The sequence below is a fragment of the Scylla paramamosain genome, chromosome 2 (genome assembly GCF_035594125.1).
Source record: "Scylla paramamosain isolate STU-SP2022 chromosome 2, ASM3559412v1, whole genome shotgun sequence".
NCBI classification, from domain to species: domain Eukaryota; kingdom Metazoa; phylum Arthropoda; class Malacostraca; order Decapoda; family Portunidae; genus Scylla; species Scylla paramamosain.
Window position 1 is genome coordinate 24,610,100 of NC_087152.1, and position 16,655 is coordinate 24,626,754.

General features: G+C 44.8%; 2 protein-coding genes across 2 annotated transcripts; one reads left to right on the forward strand and one right to left on the reverse strand.

Moving 5' to 3' along the window:
• The first annotated feature begins 1,606 nt into the window (after positions 1-1,606).
• Positions 1,607-12,534, forward strand: LOC135107284 (uncharacterized). The gene is made up of 4 exons (XM_064016961.1): positions 1,607-1,614; positions 2,304-2,497; positions 12,167-12,280; positions 12,500-12,534. Exons 1-4 carry the CDS (start codon positions 1,607-1,609, stop codon positions 12,532-12,534), a joined length of 351 nt encoding a protein of 116 aa, XP_063873031.1.
• A 756-nt stretch (positions 12,535-13,290) lies between these two features.
• On the reverse strand, positions 13,291-14,440 carry LOC135107293 (RNA-binding protein 25-like; the record flags this gene model as incomplete). Its single annotated transcript, XM_064016972.1, has 2 exons — positions 13,291-13,368; positions 13,685-14,440. Coding segments are annotated over 2 exons (834 nt in total), but the record flags the coding sequence as incomplete, so codon positions are not given.
• Positions 14,441-16,655: the final 2,215 nt, after the last annotated feature.

Below are 16,655 nucleotides of genomic sequence, written 5' to 3' on the forward strand. Positions count from 1 at the left end.
AGAGAGTCTGGGGTGGCGGATCTTCAGGTGAGACAATCTGGGGTGGCGGATCTTCAGGTGAGACAATCTGGGGTGGCGGATCTTCAGGTGATCCCTGTGGGGTGGCGGATCTTCAGGTGATCCAACCAAACTTAGTAAAATAACAGGTCTATTGTATAGAATAAGGAATCAGCTGCCCATTGAATGTATAAAATTGATTTACATATCAACGGTATATCTACATTTGTTGTATTGTTGTGCTGTGTGGGGTGGAGCATTTAAAACTTTAATTAACAGTCTTTTTCTCACACAGAAGAAAATGCTTCGTATTATGTTCTACCGTCACCGTTATGATCACACTTCTCCTCTCTTCACTGAACACAAAATACTTAAGCTCCATGACATCATAACATTACAGACCATTTCATTTGTACATGCATCGCTAAATTCCTTCCCTGTACACTGTGGCTTCCAAGAAACAGACAAAACCTCCGTATTCCGCTGTGCCGCTGTGCCGCACCGACCATGCACAGCAGAGTGTCCTGGTGCGGGGCAGCAGGCTCTGGAACACACTGCCACAAGATATTAAAGGCATCACCCAACAGGACACTTTTAACAAAAAACTGAAAACAACACTTCTTCATAACACCCAGCAATGGCAGCTATAACTTGTGTCTAGTAATTTCTGTGCACTACACTTATTCATTTGTTATTACCCTATATATCAATATATGTTGTTAGTATTATTGTTAATACTATTATTGTTATTAATAATACTTTTATGGTATTATTATTATTATTATTATTATTATTATTATTATTATTATTATTATTATTATTATTATTATTATTTATATTATTATTATTATTATTTATCTTATTATTATTATTATTTATATTATTATTATTATTATTATTATTATTATTATTATTTATATTATTATTATTATTATTATTATTTATATTATTATTATTATTATTTATATCATTATTATTATTATTATTATTATTTATATTATTATTATTATTATTATTATTATTATTATTATTATTATTATTATTATTTATATTATTATTATTATTACTATTATTATTATTATTATTATCATTTTCTACAATTTATATTATTTTAATAGACAATGACCCACATCACATGTACCTGCTCAGTTTACAAATAGTAGATGGTCCGTAGTAAAGCTTCGGCTTATCGGACCATAGGCTATAAAATTGTACATATTTGTATATAAATGTTTTTCTAAGGGGCCAATAAAATATCTTGTATCTTGTATCTCTCTCTCTCTCTCTCTCTCTCTCTCTCTCTCTCTCTCTCCCAATGGACTGTTGAGATTACAATTTTAATTATCGTGGTGCATTTCAAAGTCTCACTTGCTCTTTTTCTCATTTTTATCCCCACAAACCATTAATTCTGACAACGACACAGCACTGACACTTGACTCAGGCAATACCCAAAGCTGTCCTGGGTGTTGCGTGGTGTGCTGCCTCCTTCAGGGCCACCACCACCACCACCACCACCACCACCACCACCACCACCACACTGCTGGTGCCTGGGCGGGGGGCGATGTCTAGCTGAGTAATGAGTGACCAGAGTGATGGATGGCGAGGGAACATGGCGGTGTGAGATCTGCCACGTCCACTCACTGCACTGCACAAAGCTGGTGTGGCAACAGTTATGGCACAAAAAAAGCAAAACATCTATCCGAAATGTTTATGAGTTTAGGAAGTGTTGAGGAAACGCCTTGTTTAGTTGAGTAATTTGGTGACGAGTTGTAATTTGTGTGGCCGCGCATACTCAAGTGGGTGGGTGGGAGGGGAGGCGGTCATTCCCACGCCCGCGACCTTATCGTGGAATTATTATTTTTTGTAAAGCTACAACACAGATCCTCTTTTACCTTCGCGAATTGTGAAAAAAATATCTCGATTTATATGTTTGTGTGTGTGTGTGTGTGTGTGTGTGTGTGTGTGTGTGTGTGTGTGTGTGTGTGTGTGTGTGTGTGTGTGTGTGTATTGTAGACCCATAACCATCCTCTTAAGCATAACAAAAACTTATTCTTCAAAATTTCTTGAACTTTTAAAGTGTAACTAAGATTGCGGTAACAAAGATGCTCAAATGTTTTCCCAGGCGATAGTCCACGATTCTCAGGGGACGTTTTAGAGAGAGAGAGACAGAGAGAGAGAGAGAGAGAGAGAGAGAGAGAGAGAGAGAGAGAGAGAGAGAGAGAGAGAGAGAGCGCCCCAGTGTTTTGCGTGGTGTAGCAGTATAGCAGTGGCTGGAGGTGAAGTGTTTCCTTTGGTGTCTTTGACAGACAGGACCTGAGGGAGGGTGAAGAGCGCAAGGAGATGACTGATCCCAGCACGCGGACGTGCCTGAAGCCTGACCCGAGCGGGGCGCGTCTCACTCTTGACCCAGCGCAAGGCTCCGACACCGCCACCTACAAGTGCCGGGTGGACTTTGAAATGTCGTCCACCCGCTCCACCCTCGTCACCCTCACTGTGTACGGTAAGGAGAGCAAGACTAGTTCCTTCCTCCTCTTATCTCTATGTATTTATTGATTGATTGATTGATTGATTGGCCGAAGGTCTCTCGGTGATGTCCTGGGAGTATTCTGTCAAATTAGGATATTTATGATACCATTAGAGGCCTTTCAAGAGATGTGTGTGTGTGTGTGTGTGTGTGTGTGTGTGTGTGTGTGTGTGTGTGTCTGTGAGTGTGTGTGTGTGTGTGTGTGTGTGTGTGTGTGTGTGTGTGTGTGTGTGTGTGTGTGTGCGTGCGTGTGTGTCTGTGTGTTTGTGTGTGTGTGTGTGTGTGTGTGTGTGTGTGTGTGTGTGTGTGTGTGTGTGCGTGTATGTGTGTGTGTGTTTGTGTGTGTGTGTGTGTGTGTGTGTGTGTGTGTGTGTGTGTGTGTGTGTGTGTGTGTGTGTGTGTGTGTGTGTGTAAGGAGAGGTGTTCTTTCATTCCCAAAAACTTTGTCGCTTCCACCAGCACTGGCAAAAAATCTTTATTAGATGACCTTTAGCATCACCATCAGGGTAAATATCCTGTCATTCACCTTGCGTGTTGATATACATGATGATTTAGCCGAATACCAAAAGCTGCAGGCGCCCACCACCACCGGCGCATTCCGCAACACCCTTGCGTTTTATCACCAACGTCTTATTCAAAGCTTGTGCGTTGAGCGGCAGGAGGCGGCGAGGCGTGACATAGCGACGCCTGATGACCCGTGGCACGAATGTTAACGTGGTGAATGGCAGCGGCAGTAGGGGCATGGGAGGGGGCGAGGGGCCTGGGAGGTGATTTGCTCCTCCACTCATCGCCAAGTTATCGGAAACGTGTGCCGGAGACATATGGCTTTAAGATACTCCAGCTAGAGGTGCGATATGAAGCAGAATATACTGCCCCGCCAGCCGGCCAGGATGTCAATAGATGCGCCGCCAAACCCTCAAGCTTCCTCGCTAATATTATGTGAAGACGCTGGCCAGCCGAGGCGTGGGAGAGTGTGAGGCAGAGGGAGGGTCTCTGCCACCGCCCACCACAGACCTCATTTCATCTTCCACACCAAGACAGTTTGTTTATTCATATGTCTGGCTGTGATCACTACCGGGATTTGTAATAGATGGCATCTGGAGCTTCCACATCTTCCTCTCTTACTTTTACTGGGTGCAAGTGTAGCAAACTCGCGCAATTGTGTCCTTGACTTGCTTCTGCGTGGGAGGAAGATATGAAGGGAAACTTTGTGCACGAACGTATTCCAATCTTGCTTCTTTTATCCTTGCTGTGTTCTAGGAGTGCGTACGTTGCAAATATAAATAGGTGACACACAACAAACATTACTGAGACCCCAAACTAATCAATGCATAATATAATAATGTATATAATATTTATTCTTTTTTTTTTATAAAATATACTAGTAGATGAAGTTAACGCATCCCTGTTTGTCAGAAGGCACCGATGGTCAGCTGTGTGGCCGAGGCGTTCTTGATTTACGCAGCACGACGCTCCATAATTTAAGTGCTGTCTCTCTCTTAGGCGAAATCGCTCATAACAAGTAAAATAAAAATAAAGAAAAGTTTTAGTCGCCTTAACTTAATTTTTACTTTTCTTTCCTGAAATGAGGATAAGGAAAGATACTCGAGTTGCTTGAACACTCTTAAGACCGTGCCAGCATTTGAAGACACTTTAATGTCTCCCCTGAGCAGCGTTTCTCTTAAAAGAAAATAATACATTTTTTTCCGCTGCGTTAATCTCTCCTCTTTTGGACCCGGGCGGTGCAAGTGGAGAGCGAGGCCGGAACAAAGGGAGAATAGACCTGGAATAGTTACTGCTGCCGCGAGAGGTAATTTTTGACTCAGTTTCCCCACCACTTTAATGCCTCGACTCCAGGGTGATTTTAAAGGTTTTCGTATTGTTTTGCTACATTGCTTTGTACTCTTTTATCTTTCATCCGTCACATTTGTTAGGTTTATGATGTTTTGTGGTTCAGGTTCTCAGTTGTTTCTTTCTTAAGACTCTCTCTCTCTCTCTCTCTCTCTCTCTCTCTCTCTCTCTCTCTCTCTCTCTCTCTGGAAAAAAAGATCTTCACAATGCATACAGATTTCCCGTCACTTCATGAGTGTATTTTATGTTATTTCCATGTTAGTCTTTTTTTGTAGCAAAGGGAAAACATGTAACCTGCCTCCAATGCGGGTTGCGCAACTGACGGTCACGTGGCTGCGTGGGTCGCGTGTGGCTCGTTCAGGGAGCACAGTGAGGACATCGGGGCACATTCACGGCTTGCTGGGGCAGGACACGTGCTGCACATCTCCGTGTAGCTCAAAATGGCGCGTCTTGGTGCCAGTGTCTCGAGGATGAGGCGGCCACCAGGCGGCATTGTGGGTCAGAGGGAATCATCACCATTACTGCCGCCCACACACTCCAGCACGGGCTTCATGTGTGCCACCCACGCAACACACGCATCAGCACTTGACAGCACAACGCACACATTCCTCCACGTACACAGTGTACTATTGCGTTTAAACATGTAATTGAAGTAGCACTGCGTCGCCAGTGCATTCCTATGCATTGAGAGGGAAAGGTATGACAGTATGTAATTAAATCAAGAACGTAAGAGGTGATATCGATTCAGTAAATAACTAGGTGTGCAGTGCGCGTGGGAGGGCGTAGGGTGGGGCGTGGGAGAGCGTGGCGCGGCTGTTGGTGCATTCGCCGCCTGGGTTCACCTGGAAGGGGATGACCCATGCAGGTATTTCCCCAGCCCGCCCTCATCACTTGGCTTACCCTTAGAGGCTCAAGGAGGGAGCTGGTCATAACGACAACTGGAGCACAGTATGGATGGACACCCCAGTTTATTCCCGCATATTTCCTGAGGAGCGGCCGCGCTGTAGTGTAGTGTGGACAACAACACATGGTAAGGGCTTATGATTTATTTTTATATATATCACATCCACACATTTTGTCAAAGACCGTGGATAAGGAGAGAGATGGACATGTGAGAATAAGAGTGAGAGTAAGAGGGGAGTGAGTAGATGACAGATTTGCATTAAAAAGTCGGAAGAAAGAGAGAGAAAGGGAGAAGTGAGAGAGGTGTGAGAGAGGAAGAGAGATGGAGATGTGAGAGTGAGAGTGAGTGGGTAGGTCACGGATTTGGATAAAAAAAAAATGACAGAGAGAGAGACAAGGGGAGAAGTAAGAGGTGTGAGAGAGGAGAAGTGGAGATGTGGCAGTGAGGGTGATAGTGAGAGGGAGAGTGAGAGGGGAGTGGGTCCTCTACACCTCCTTCCTTCCTCCTCTTCCTCCTCCTCCTCCTTCTCCTCCTCCTTCTCCTCCTCCTCCTCCTCCTCCTCCTCCTAAGTATACACTATCAAACGTTGTATTAGTTAAATTATCATGCCTTGGTTTACTCAAACATCCCGCTAGCATTGATAAATACCATAGCATTGTATGAAGAATGTTGTTCAAGCAGTGAGTATTATGAGATAAATAAGCTGCAGCAAAGCTCTAATGCAACGACCCAGGAACAGCAAATATAATGAACAGCCAACTGGAATAATGCACCACGATTTCGAGAACATTATAGAAAGCCACTGCAATTTGCTCCTTCTTTGTGTCGGCGTGTAACATTGTGTGCATGACAAGAGTGGTGACTCAAAGAGTGGAGTCTTATGCAGCTCTCATTCGTTGCACCGCGATGCCATGTAACGCTGAGGCAGTGTGTAATCTTGCTGGGTAGGGCGGAGTGCGTGGCGCCAGACCAGTGTGAGAGTGTTCACCTGCAGATGGCTGCGGTTAGTGTGGCCGAATGCGAAGTTTATCACGATTTTGGTTTCAATTACTCATAATTAAAAACTCTGCCATGATTGAACAGTCCCTGACGCAGCCATTCATCCCACTGGCTGCACGCCACTCACCTTAGTGTGCGTGCATTCTTGTATGTAAAGCACTCCATCTACGCCTGTGGTCTCTGAAGTCTGCCGAAAATCACATTATCACAGCGCTCCAGTCTAGGAAGGCAGGCTCTGCGTTGCCTCGCTCCCTGCCTCACCTGCACAGAACAAATAGCGACTTTCGTGTTGCGATACAGACACACAGTGGCGACACACACACACACACACACACACACACACTTCTATAAAGCAAGAGATGGACAGAGAGCGAGGGAGGAACTTGACATAGATCTCTGTGACTTACGTTGTGGCAAAACAATTGTTGAGGCACAGTATCCACGTCAGCTGGAGTGGAATACCAACACGTGATACGCACCCACTCCTCGCCCCTGCCATTCCTCCCTCGACACACCCACCGCTTTAAGGGTCACGCGTGGAGGAGGAGGAGGAATGCACCGCCACCATCGCCACCACCACCACCACCACCACAACCACCACCAACAGCAACAACAACAACAACAACAACAACAAGACCTCTTCGACAAGTTCTTTCGTACCACCTGAAGACATACACGTCCCCCATGTCTGTCCTGCTGCCACCACTCGCCTCCCGAGGACACACGCTCCTCTCACTCACCTCTCGCTAATCCTTCACTCAGGGAAGGAATCCCTCGTCTGTCCCGGAGACTGCCTGGCCAGGAAGAGTCTGTCACCTCCCAAAAGATCCCGACAGGATGGGAAGGGAATTCCTTGTGAAAGTGATGGGCCTTCACGAGGCCTCGTCGAGTGTTCTGTGGACGCTTAGCTCGTCAAAGGTCCCGGTGTGTCTGTGGCTTACTCAGGTTTCCTTCAATTCCGTGTGGTGCTTTCCCTCACAAAGGAAACTTTCGGTATTCGCCAAGTAGAAAATGTATCGTTTTGATGCTACTGGATGTATATGAGGGAAATATGAACGTTGCTATGTGATGAATCTTAAATTCAAAGCAGTAGGGAAGTTGCTGGATTTTAAAGCTCCCTGTCGATCGGGATACATGCTTGTACACCACAGCACAACCTGGCCCCGCCTTTTGCCTTGTCTGAGGCAATAAATCAATATTGCTCTTTCTCTCAAGCCTTCCTTCTTTCCTTTGCCTGCCTCTTACCTCTGAGCTGGAGGGTTGGATCCTGGTTCATCATAGTTTTTTTGTTTCTTCTCCTTCTGCTCTTCCCTCTCACTCTTCTCTCCTCATTCCCCTTAGAGCTGGTGAGGGATGAATGAAGGTGATGCCAACAGTTCACAGAGAGGATAAATAAATCACACACGTTTTAAGTTGGCAGTTGTTTTGGCAGGCGGGACTTGTTACCCACGCTTGGTCTGACGTTAGGGCGGGTGGAGGGGGGAGGACTGCGTGCATTAGGCGTGCACTCAGGCGGTGTATTGCCTTGTATTGTGTTTTGTATCATGGTATTTTAAAGTGTTCTTTCTTAACTTTCATGAGCTGCAAAAGACGCTGATTAATAGTTAGAAATGTAAATATTGGTAAATAATAACTCTCTCTCTCTCTCTCTCTCTCTCTCTCTCTCTCTCTCTCTCTCTCTCTCTCTCTCTCTCTCTCTCTCTCTCTCTCTCTCTCTCGTACCATCCCGTCAAGTGGAGTTTTTCTTCACTGTTCCCTCTCCCATCGCTCGTCCAACCTGCCAACGCGTCGTCGTGGCCTCCCTGCTCTTCACAGCGTCTCTCGCTGAACCCTGAAGCACCGCCATGAATTCTCTCAAACTCGTCTGGCGCCTCCTTCATCCATTCAGCAGAGCCTTCGCCTTGAGGCCGCACGTCGCTAAGGCCCACTTGTGGCCAGGCTGCTCACCCCTCCGCACCTCACCCTCACGCTTTTCTCAGCTGCCGCTTTTTTTCACTCCAGACAAACATTAATCTTTTCTTAGACTGTAAGCGTGAAAATGCTTTGAGATTTCGTAAGCAAACGTTTACTGTGTGAGTACGTACGTGTGGATGGATGAATTATGGATGCAATATGTAGCCAGGTAAAGAAGTAGACGGGTCACATTTTAAGTACTAGATATGAATATGTGCGTCCGTACTGCGGCCATGGTGATAGCTATCTCGTGGAGCCACAGGAAGGCGTGAAGGGAACACCACCAAATGATCCCAGACGCACTCGTCCGCAGCTCTCCACAGCGCTGTGTTATGATCGTGACGTGTCGAGTTCCTTTGAAACAATACGCAGCTAAAAGTTGTAATGAAACAGACAATACTTTTGGAATTTATATTTGAGTGGCATTTTCTATAAACTTTTTTTCTCTGGTGTCATTGTGAATATAATGTGTGTGTGTGTGTGTGTGTGTGTGTGTGTGTGTGTTTCGTTGTTTTAAACATAACTGATGTTACATTTTATAAGTATAGGAATGAAATACGGATTTATGGTGACCGACATGTTTTCTCTATGATAAGTTAAAGGACAAAAATGTGCCAATAAGTAGTAATTTGGGGATCACAACTCACGGAGCCGGTCTGCCAGGACACTCACTGTCGTCGTCGTTGTTGTTGTTGTTGTTGTTTGTTGTTGTGGTGGTGGTGGTGGTGGTGATGGTGATAGTGGTGGTGGTGATGGTGTAGCTGCTGGTGGTGTCGTCGTTGTCATTGTTGTTGTTGTTGTTGTTGTTGTTGTTGTTGTTAGTGGTGGTGGTGGTGGTGGTGGTGGTGATGATGGTGATAGTGGTGGTGGTGATGGTGGTAGTGGTGGTGTTTGCAGCTGCTGGTGGTGTCGTCGGTGTCATTGTTTTTTCATCATTATTTAAATATAAGCACACACAAGAATTACTGCACCGTGATTCGCGTAGGAGGAAAGGCGTAGCTGGGAGCATGCACGAGGGGGAGAGGGCGGCCAGCGAGCGGAAGGGCCAGAGAGGGAAACGAGATTCTGAAATAGAAAATTAATATGAGAACTTGAGACGCAGTCAGAAGGGAAGCATTTGTTTATGGCGCCATTATGCTGCGTGCTTCACTCTGAAATTATTAAAGAAATTGACCTGGGGATGCACACCTTCCTGTTTGGTGGCGTGCTGTGGAGAGGCTCCATTTATTACTTGGTGCACGTGTGTACTCTCTCTCTCTCTCTCTCTCTCTCTCTCTCTCTCTCTCTCTCTCTCTCTCTCTCTCTCTCTCTCTCTCTCTCTCTCTCTCTCTCTCTCTCTCTCTCATTAAACAAAAAGATCACACACACACTACTCAGTAGCAGCATTATATGGTCATTAGTACATGCAGGCTCTGAATAAACAGCAGCAGACGAAGGTAAACATGTGATACATCTCCGCCACCCGGGATGTCTGTCTGATTGGAGGTGCTAATGAACGGGTGTGTTACAACGCCGGTTTTGTTTAATCGCGCGTCACCGTTGGTACATAGTTTACAGAAAGACAGACAGAGAGAGAGACAGAGACAGAGAGAGAGAGAGAGAGAGAGAGAGAGAGAGAGAGAGAGAGAGAGAGAGAGAGAGAGAGAGAGAGAGAGAGATGACAGACTACAAACACACACACACACACACACACACACACACACACACAGGCTTTCTGGCTGGGATAAAGAGAGGGAGAGTCTCAAAAGAAATATAGTTATGCCTCATTCAGTTTTCTTTTCTTTATGAGGTAGAATAATGTGTCCTCGAAGCCAGGTGGCTTTAGCGCTGAGCTGGAAAGTGTTCAAGTTTTAAAGAAAGGATAGAAAGTGTTGAAATTCTGACTGTAAGCAGAGGAGACCAGACCGCGGAGGGTTTGTGGTGGTGAGAGGCTGCTGGTGTGGCGCCAGGAAAGGAGGGGAGGTGGAGGCACTGAAAGTGGAGAAGTGATAGACACGGACAGGAGTACAAGAGGTCAGAAGTGGTGGTGGAGGTGGAGGAGGCGGAAGAAGATTTTTTTATTTTCCGTTAATTTCCTTTTTCTCGATCTGTTTCTTCTCCTTTCTAAGACTGTGTACAACGTCTTCTTTGCCTCTTTAGTGAAGCTGAATATCTGTTTGCGAGGAAATTCACTGGCCAAGGATACTAAACTGGCAGAAAAAAAAAAATTTTATCCGGGAATTTGTGCCTCATGAGTTTATGCATTGCTTATTTATTTGTGTATTTATTATTTATCTGTTATCTACGTAGGCTGCGTTGTTTCCTTGACGTCCTGCTCGCCGCGGGTTTCCTCACGCACCGCTGCGCTCATCCGTTCACATGTAGGGGGGTGCGCGACACTTTAAAGGTGTTTGGTCGCCGCTGCTCTGCGGCAGGAAGGCGTGTTTGTTTGGAATGTTTGCCACTTGTTGGCTGCATCAGTTTGGCCTTGATGCGCGGGTGGCCTCATTCATTCGTCCAACTTGCCGCCTCGGTGAGTCACGAAGCCGATGATATTACTAAGGGAGTTTAGGGAGCTGGTTCTCAGTATGTCTTGAATTAAGTTGATTTCCTGATTGTCTTGGTGTTTTTCCGGGAACAATTAGAAGCTGGTGATGACTGCCACGCCTCGACCACTAATGCCTTGTCTGGTACTTGCTGCCTGTTGCTGGGGGTGTTGCTGTGCCTTACACTGAACATGTCCTCGTCATAGCTTTTGTGTGTGTTAATAGAACTTTTATGAAATCTCCAGTCAAATTGTTTTACTATTCCAACTAAATATGGAATAAAAATAAAAATATGCTGGTAAACATTCTTGTGTGTGTGTGTGTGTGTGTGTGTGTGTGTGTGTGTGTGTGTGTGTGTGTGTGTGTGTGTGTGTGTGTGTGTGTAATAATAATAATAATAATAATAATAATAATAATAATAATAATAATAATAATAATAATAATAATAATAATAAACGGTTCACTATTCAGGCATTTAACAAACAGAAAATGTAGAGGGGAGTGGGGAAATACTTAACATTAATCCAAAAGGTAAGTCTAATCTAGAAAGGAAATGCTATTGATTGATTTCTCGCACCATGGTGGGAATCGCGCTGAGTCTGTACCGCTCTGTGCGCGGCACCTTTAGGCGTATCTTGTTGTGGTGTCTGGTGGCACGGACCGAGCGAGGCGCGTGGCCGTGTGTGTGTGTGTGTGTGTGTGTGTGTGTGTGTGTGTGTGTGTGTGTGTGTGTGTGTGTGTAAGTGTTTGTGTGTGTGTGTGTGTGTGTGTGTGTGTGTGTGTGTGTGTGTGTGTGTGTGTGTGTGTGTGTGTGTGTGTTTGTTTGTTTGTTTGTTTGTTTGTGTGTGTGTGCATTGGTATTATCAACAAAGATAACTCTACTAATAGCAATACTTGACCCGACACACTGAAATACCGTAATGCCAGTACACTGGTACAGTACACTCCTAAATGGCAGCGCCGCCCTCGCTCCCCCGATCTTCCTCCTCCTTTCAATCCTGACCACCAGCGGACGCACAAATCACCAATAGATTCTTTATGCATATTACTTGCCTTTTGGGAGATTTTTTAGTAGTTAGCATTCATAAACATACTGCGATGATTTATGCGGGGTTTGAAATTCCTGTGTGTGTGTGTGTGTGTGTGTGTGTGTGTGTGTGTGTGTGTGTGTGTGTGTTTACGTATAACAAACAATGTGTCTATCATACAACAGTAAGGTGTTCCCACAAAAGCACTCAGCACATTCACCATCCCCATCACCACCTGCCTTTACACATGCTGCACACACCACATGGCAGACCACGTCCACACAAAGTCTGCAGCACTCTGCACCCACTCACTCCACCACACACCACCCCCGCAATGGCCACACACCGCCACACGCCACCAGTAACCAAGCTCTTCCCTCCACAGTCGTGCCGTCGTGCCTGGTGCTCCTGGACACTGGATGGAGTCCTGTCCACGGCGGGGTGCTGAGGTCACTGATCGAGGGTGACCCGCTGACCCTGCAGTGCACCGCATCGGGGTGTGAGTACTTACTGGGTGTACTAAGTGTGTGTTGGGTGTGTTAGGTGTGTATTGGGTGTAGGGTCAGTGTTGGCTGCTGTACCTAATATTGCATCACATCTGAGGGTCAGTACAATGTAACATGTATACTGGGTGCATTAAATGTGTGTTGTGTGTAAGGTCAGTGTTGCACCTTTACCTGGCCACACGCGCCCTTACCCTCCCTCACTTTCCCTCCAGCTCCTATCGGGGTCAATAGTGGCGAGTTGCCTTAATTTCAGAGGTTATCTTTTTTCCTGTTATTTCTGCCCCTGACAATTACTCCTCCAGCACGAGCAAAGTAAGCTTGGCGTCCTCCTAAGTCCTGCATAATAACACTTTATGTTCGCTTTCTGCTCCCCCTCATCTCTAACGCGTCCTTCTCCTTTCACTTTTCTTCTCCCTCTTTCTTCTCCGTTTTTCCTCCTATATTCTCTCCTCAACTTTTCAGATTTTTTCCTTCCCATTAATTGATTTTTTTTTTATTCCTTTCTCTTCTTAGCCGTCTCCTGCATCCATTTTTTTCTCCTTTTTCTCCTTATTTTCTTTCACCTCTTAATGTTTCTTGTTTCACTGACACTCTCTCTCTCTCTCTCTCTCTCTCTCTCTCTCTCTCTCTCTCTCTCTCTCTCTCTCTCTCTCTCTCTCTCTCTCTCTCTCACTAAAACGAAAATCTATTTCCCGCCAGGAGTGATCAGCCAGGAGTACCAACATGACGTACGCTTCATAAAACACTAAATCAACGGTAAACGCAAAGAAATCTACAAATATTAATACACAAAGCAATAATACTTACTTAACTATATTTATTGTCAATTTCAACAAAGTTACACGGGCTGATTTAGAATCTTATTATGATGTTGACGAATCGCATAAGTTGGCACCCCTGAGACCCCGCCCCCCTACTCCTCCCCCGTCACGTGAGGTACAGAGTGAGTAGTGTTGAAGTCCCGCGGTGGCGATTATCGTAATATTTCCCATCCTTCCGTGCGTCAGGAGGGCTGCGGGTGGTGTGGTGAGTACTTGAGGGCGTGGGGGAGGCGAGGCTGTGAAGCAGTAATAAGGGAACACTGGATAAAAGGACAAAAATTGAGACAAGATAAGGTGTTTCCTGTCTGCTGGTCTTCATACTGATTTCTCCCGTGGTCATCTTTACTCTCTCCCTCTCTCTCTCTCTCTTGATTTTAATGTCTCCTCCTCCTCCTCTCTCTCTCTCTCTCTCTCTCTCTCTCTCTCTCTCTCTCTCTCTCTCTCTCTCTCTCTCTCTCTCTCTCGATTTTAATGTCTCTCTCTCTCTCTCTCTCTCTCTCTCTCTCTCTCTCTCTCTCTCTCTCTCTCTCTCTCTCTCTCTCGATTTTAATGTCTCCTCTCTCTCTCTCTCTCTCTCTCTCTCTCTCTCTCTCTCTCTCTCTCTCTCTCTCTCTCTCTCGATTTTAATGTCTCTCTCTCTCTCTCTCTCTCTCTCTCTCTCTCTCTCTCTCTCTCTCTCTCTCTCTCTCTCTCTCTCTCGATTTTAATGTCTCTCTCTCTCTCTCTCTCTCTCTCTCTCTCTCTCTCTCTCTCTCTCTCTCTCTCTCTCTCTCTCTCTCTCTTGATTTTAATGTCTCTCTCTCTCTCTCTCTCTCTCTCTCTCTCTCTCTCTCTCTCTCTCTCTCTCTCTCTCTCTCTCTCTCTCTCTCTCTCTCTCTCTCTCTTGATTTTAATGTCTCTTCTCTCTCTCTCTCTCTCTCTCTCTCTCTCTCTCTCTCTCTCTCTCTCTCTCTCTCTCTCTCTCTCTCTCTCTCTCTCTCTCTCTCTCTCTCTTGATTTTAATGTCTCTCTCTCTCTCTCTCTCTCTCTCTCTCTCTCTCTCTCTCTCTCTCTCTCTCTCTCTCTCTCTCTCTCTCTCTCTCTCTCTCTCTTGATTTTAATGTCTCCTCTCTCTCTCTCTCTCTCTCTCTCTCTCTCTCTCTCTCTCTCTCTCTCTCTCTCTCTCTCTCTCTCTCTCTCTCTCTTGATTTTAATGTCTCCTCTCTCTCTCTCTCTCTCTCTCTCTCTCTCTCTCTCTCTCTCTCTCTCTCTCTCTCTCTCTCTCTCTCTCTCTCTCTCTCTCTCTCTCTCTCTCTTGATTTTAATGTCTCTCTCTCTCTCTCTCTCTCTCTCTCTCTCTCTCTCTCTCTCTCTCTCTCTCTCTCTCTCTCTCTCTCTTGATTTTAATGTCTCTCTCTCTCTCTCTCTCTCTCTCTCTCTCTCTCTCTCTCTCTCTCTCTCTCTCTCTCTCTCTCTCTCTCTCTCTCTCTCTCTCTCTCTTGATTTTAATGTCTCTTCTCTCTCTCTCTCTCTCTCTCTCTCTCTCTCTCTCTCTCTCTCTCTCTCTCTCTCTCTCTCTCTCTCTCTCTCTCTCTCTCTCTCTCTCTTGATTTTAATGTCTCCTCTCTCTCTCTCTCTCTCTCTCTCTCTCTCTCTCTCTCTCTCTCTCTCTCTCTCTCTCTCTCTCTCTCTCTCTCTCTCTCTCTCTCTCTCTTGATTTTAATGTCTCCTCCTCTCTCTCTCTCTCTCTCTCTCTCTCTCTCTCTCTCTCTCTCTCTCTCTCTCTCTTGATTTTAATGTCTCTCTCTCTCTCTCTCTCTCTCTCTCTCTCTCTCTCTCTCTCTCTCTCTCTCTCTCTCTCTCTCTCTCTCTCTCTCTCTCTTGATTTTAATGTCTCCTCCTCTTTTGGATGGGAAGGTAATTAGGGTTTAATTGGTTTAAGCTTGTCAGGTGTGGTAGTTATGCGTATCCGGTCAGTCCTCTCGGGGGAAACACTGCGAGTGAGTGTTGCTGCTGTGTTACTTGTCTGTCATGACGGAGCTAACTTTTTTCAGGTAGATTTAGGTCTGTTTTTGTATTAACCCTTTGACTGCCACTCGGTGCACCTCTCCCTAATTGCCAGTCACGCTCAGGACTTGTCCTCCAGCCACATTCAATATTTGGACTGGGAAGAAATTGCAAAATGTGTTCTTTTCATCGCTAACTTTCTTGTAGATGCTTATAAAGAGTTGACACACTGCTGCTGGTGGTGCTGGTTGTGTCCTGTTGCAGTGAAAGGGTTAATCTGAGAGTAATGCGTGATCGAGGGAAGGCTGTGGTAAAAACTAATCGTTTGCAACAAGTACATTAATTCTAAACAGACACAAAACTGCAAGGAAAAAAAAAATCGTCCAGAATAGAGAGAAAGAGTCAAGTGAAGAAAAATGAACATTTACCATTGTTACACGTGTGCTTGTGACGGAGGTGTGTGTGTGTGTGTGTGTGTGTGTGTGTACGTGTGTGTGTACACGTGTATGTACGAATGATATCTCTCTCTCTCTCTCTCTCTCTCTCTCTCTCTCTCTCTCTCTCTCTCTCTCTCTCTCTCTCTCTCTCTCTCTCTCTCTCTCTCTCTCTCTCTCTCTCTCTCTCTCTCTCTCTCTCCCCCTTTGCATCTTTGCTGATGTGTGTGTGTGTGTGTGTGTGTGTGTGTGTGTGTGTGTGTGTGTGTGTGTGTGTGTTTGCAGGTCACTGGAGTGCAAGGAAGGCCTTAAGTGTAGAATTCTGATGAATAAATAAGTGCCTTGATAGAAAGATGTATAGATAGATAGAAAGATAGGTAGGTAGTGTATATATATATATATATATATAGAGAGAGAGAGAGAGAGAGAGAGAGAGAGAGAGAGAGAGAGAGAGAGAGAGAGAGAGAGAGAGAGAGATAAATAGATAGATAGATAGATAGATAGATAGATAGGCAGATTGAGAGACAGACAGAAAGACAGACAGACAGACAGACAGACAGATGGCATGAATGTCCTTACATCAGTAACGAGTCACTTTGAAATCCAGACCATAAGTGGAGAATACTGAATCCGCTTGAGAAAGGGGATTATTATTATCTATTATTATTATTATTATTATTATTATTATTATTATTATTATTATTATTATTATTATTATTATTGCTACTACTACTACTACTACTACTACTACTACTACTAATAATAATAATAATAATAATAATAATAATAATAATAATAATAATAATAATTTTGTTAAAAATTTACATTCATCTTACCTTCTCAGACTTTAGTGATGACTAGCGTAACAACAACAACAACAACAAAGTGTCCTATATAAATAACCCAAAGATTTACCTGTGCTCTATAAATACACAAATCAGCTTTACCTGTCCTGCCTGTCTCCTGTTATCTGTCTTTTTCATTCTTACTTGTTACCTGTTTTTTTTTTTAATTAACCACCTGTCCTCTATAAATACCCCGAAATGTTTACCTGTCCTTAATAAACACACGAGACAATTTACCTGCCCTACCTGTACTTTTACTTAGGTGAGAATTTGCACCAATCA